This window comes from Malaclemys terrapin, chromosome 1, assembly GCF_027887155.1.
Source record: "Malaclemys terrapin pileata isolate rMalTer1 chromosome 1, rMalTer1.hap1, whole genome shotgun sequence".
Taxonomy (NCBI): domain Eukaryota; kingdom Metazoa; phylum Chordata; order Testudines; family Emydidae; genus Malaclemys; species Malaclemys terrapin.
In genome coordinates this window covers 292092435-292095639 of record NC_071505.1, presented here as the reverse complement: position 1 = coordinate 292095639, position 3205 = coordinate 292092435, and the positions used below count along the sequence as shown (strand labels likewise).

Genomic DNA, 3205 nt, shown 5'->3' with positions numbered 1-3205 from the left:
GCACAGCCAGACAGCCGGGCGATTAGAAGAGAACAGCGGGAAGCGCTGTGCATCCAGGAGGCTTTGAAAGCAAAGTTCCTGAGTGAGCAGGGTAACCTGTGACTTTAAAGTTTGTGTACAGAGAAGCTGAACCTGCCCCCATTTCTTTACCCAGTTAATGTTGACTATCCTACCCAGTTACATACCCCCTTCACCGCCTTCCAACACACGTTTCGAAATAAAAATAGTTCTACTTTGTTAATGCACACCGTTTTCTTTAATACTGTTTTCGCGGGAATTTTTTAAAACTGGGACGCAGACTGTGCTGCGGAGCGGGTGTAGTGTAGTGACGCGAATGAAGCTTCTAAACTCAAGGATTGACAGGCTCCGCTGCGGTGGGATGGTTGTTTCAACGGAGCCTGTCACCCCTCCTGATCGGGACTGTGTGTATGGGGGGGCTATGTGACTTTGTGGCAGGGGGAGGACGGTTACAGATCCCCTGCTGCGTGGCTCTGTGATCCTGCATAAGGACCGCCGCTTAAGATCTGTAACTGCCCTCCCCCGCCACAAAGTCACAGAGCAACCCACCCCCCACCACATAACATGAAAACAACCTCCCAGACTAACCAGGGTAACTAGTCACTGCATCACTGCACTGTGTATGTGCCCTGCTGCTGTGCCTGCCCCCGCCTATGTACCCTGCCAAAGGCGACTGTCCTGTCCAATTACCAACCCCCTTTCCCCTCCTCCTCCAAAAGAACATCATTGAAACAGTACTTAACATGAACGTATTTTTTATTATCAACTACACATGGAACTGGGAGGTGAAACTTGGACGGGGGCTTGTGTCAGGCGGGAAGGAAAGAACTTTTCAAGTTTTGGGGAATGAGAGCCTTCTGCTACTAGAGCTCTCTGCAGGGGTGGAGTGAGAGTTAGCAGGGACTCTGCCGCCTCTCCTTCTTTGCACTTTGGGTGAGGTGGGTATGGGACTTGGTGGCGGGGGAGGGCGGTTAGAGATGGACTGCAGCGGGGCTCTGTCCTCCTGCCTCCGTTCCTGCAGAACATCCACAAGGCGCCGGAGCGTGTCTGTTTGCTCCCTCAGTAGTCCAAGCAGCGTTTGAGTCGCCTGCTGGTCTTCCTGCCGCCACCTCTCCTCCCGATCCATGTTTGCTTGCTGCATTTGGGTCAATTTCTCCCGCCACTGGGTCTGCTGTGCTGCCTGGGCTTGGGAACAGGCCATAAGTTCAGAGAACATGTCCTCCCGTGTCCTCTTCTTCCTATGCCTAATCTTCGCTAGCCTCTGGGAGTGTGATGCCAGGCTAGGTTGTGAGACAGTCGCAGATGTGGCTGTGGGAATGGGAAAAAGGGAGTGAATTCCTCAGAAAGATAAATGTAGTTGTGAACAAAGAACATAGTCTTTCTCTGTGAACAAGACCATGCACAGCACCTATCACATGCGCACTCAGCACAAGGTCGAATTCTCGGCCTTCGCATTCAGTGCCTGGGGTCTTCCACAGCACATTTGAGAAGCGGGGCAGCACAACGGAATTTCTGTTGCAGGCAGACATGGTAAGCCGTAGACTTGTGGCAGTTTAAAACTTTTATATTACCACTGGCCTCATTTCACATTTAAAGCAATGTCAGTCCCTGCTGCCAGCAATCCGGCAAGCGGGAACTCTGCCCCTGTCCCACCCCCTCGCGGCTGTCCCCAGGAACGATCCCTTTCGGCAGCCCCTCTCCCGCCTCCACCGCGTGGCTGCAAACCAGCTGTTACAGTTCTGTAAAGGAACGAGCAAGCAGTCCCAACACTAACATTCCCCTACCTAATTCAAAGCAGGTCACCATGGGCGACATCACCCTGATGAGGATCTCTGACAGCGAGAGAGAGAGAATGCTCCGGGAAAGCCTCCAAAGACCAGGGCCGTATGCCGCCCTGCTGTGTAGAGCAATGATTCCCGAGTACTTGATAGTCTCGTGGCGCGGCAACGTGTCGTACTTCGGAGGACCCAATAAGGCCGCTCTCCCCAGGAACCTCATGCAACGGCTTTCCAATTACCTCCAGGAGAGCTTCATCGAGATGTCCCGGGAGGATTACTGCTCTATCCCTGCACATATAGACCGCATTTTACTCTAGCTGCAGTAGCAGGAACTAAACAGTAGAGCGGCTTGGGCAGGACAATCACGGAAAACCGGACATTGCTAGATTTTTTTTCAAAACTTGCACTGCCCATGACTGAACCGTTAAGTGCCTAGGGCAAAGTAATCATGAACAACCCATTCTTTTAATTGTTAATATTCCTGTTCTGTTAAAAATAAATGTTTAGATGTTTACAACACTTACTGGCTGATCCTTCCCCAGATTCTGTGTCCGGGGTAACGGCTGGGGACGCTTCGTAGGGGATCTCTGTAAGGGTGATGAAGAGATCCTGGCTGTCGGGGAAATCAGTGTTGTGAGCGCTGCCGACTGCCTCGCCCTCCTCATCTCCTTCCTCATCTTCCCCGTCCGCTAACATGTCCGAGGAACCGGCCGTGGACACTATCCCATCCTCAGAGTCCACGGTCAGTGGTGGGGTAGTGGTGGCGGCCGCACCGAGGATGGAATGCAGTGCCTCGTAGAAACGGGATGTCTGGGGATGGGATCCGGAGCGTCCGTTTGCCTCTTTGGTCTTCTGGTAGCCTTGTCTCAGCTCCTTGATTTTCACGTGGCACTGCGTTGCATCCTGGCTGTATCCTCTCTCTGACATGTCTTTTGAGATCTTCTCATAGATCTTTGCATTCCGTTTCTTGGAGCGCAGCTCAGAAAGCACGGACTCATCGCCCCACACAGCGATGAGATCCAAGACTTCCCGATCAGTCCATGCTGGGGCCCTCTTTCTATTCACAGACTGCACGGCCATCACTGCTGGAGAGCTCTGCATCGTTGCCAGTGCTGCTGTGATCGCCACGATGTCCAGACAGGAAATGAGATTCAAACTGGCCAGACAGGAAAAGGAATTCAAATTCAAATTTTCCCGGGGCTTTTCCTGTGTGGCTGGTCAGAGCATCCGAGCTCGTACTGCTGTCCAGAGCGTCAACAGAGTGGTGCACTGTGGGATAGCTCCCGGAGCTATTAGCGTCGATTTCCATCCACACCTAGCCTAATTCGACATGGCCATGTCGAATTTAGCGCTACTCCCCTCGTCGGGGAGGAGTACAGAAGTCGAATTAAAGAGACCTCTATGTCGAA

The 3205-nt window shown here is 52.5% G+C and overlaps 1 protein-coding gene across 1 annotated transcript; it reads right to left on the bottom strand.

The window, feature by feature from the left end:
- Positions 1 to 346: 346 nt before the first annotated feature.
- LOC128829047 (uncharacterized) lies at positions 347 to 2666 on the bottom strand. The gene is made up of 2 exons (XM_054014169.1): positions 2321 to 2666; positions 347 to 1326 (listed from the first exon to the last, which is right to left on the bottom strand). Exons 1-2 carry the CDS (start codon positions 2490 to 2492, stop codon positions 851 to 853), a joined length of 648 nt encoding a protein of 215 aa, XP_053870144.1. The 5' UTR covers positions 2493 to 2666; the 3' UTR covers positions 347 to 850.
- Between the last annotated feature and the right edge of the window lie 539 nt (positions 2667 to 3205).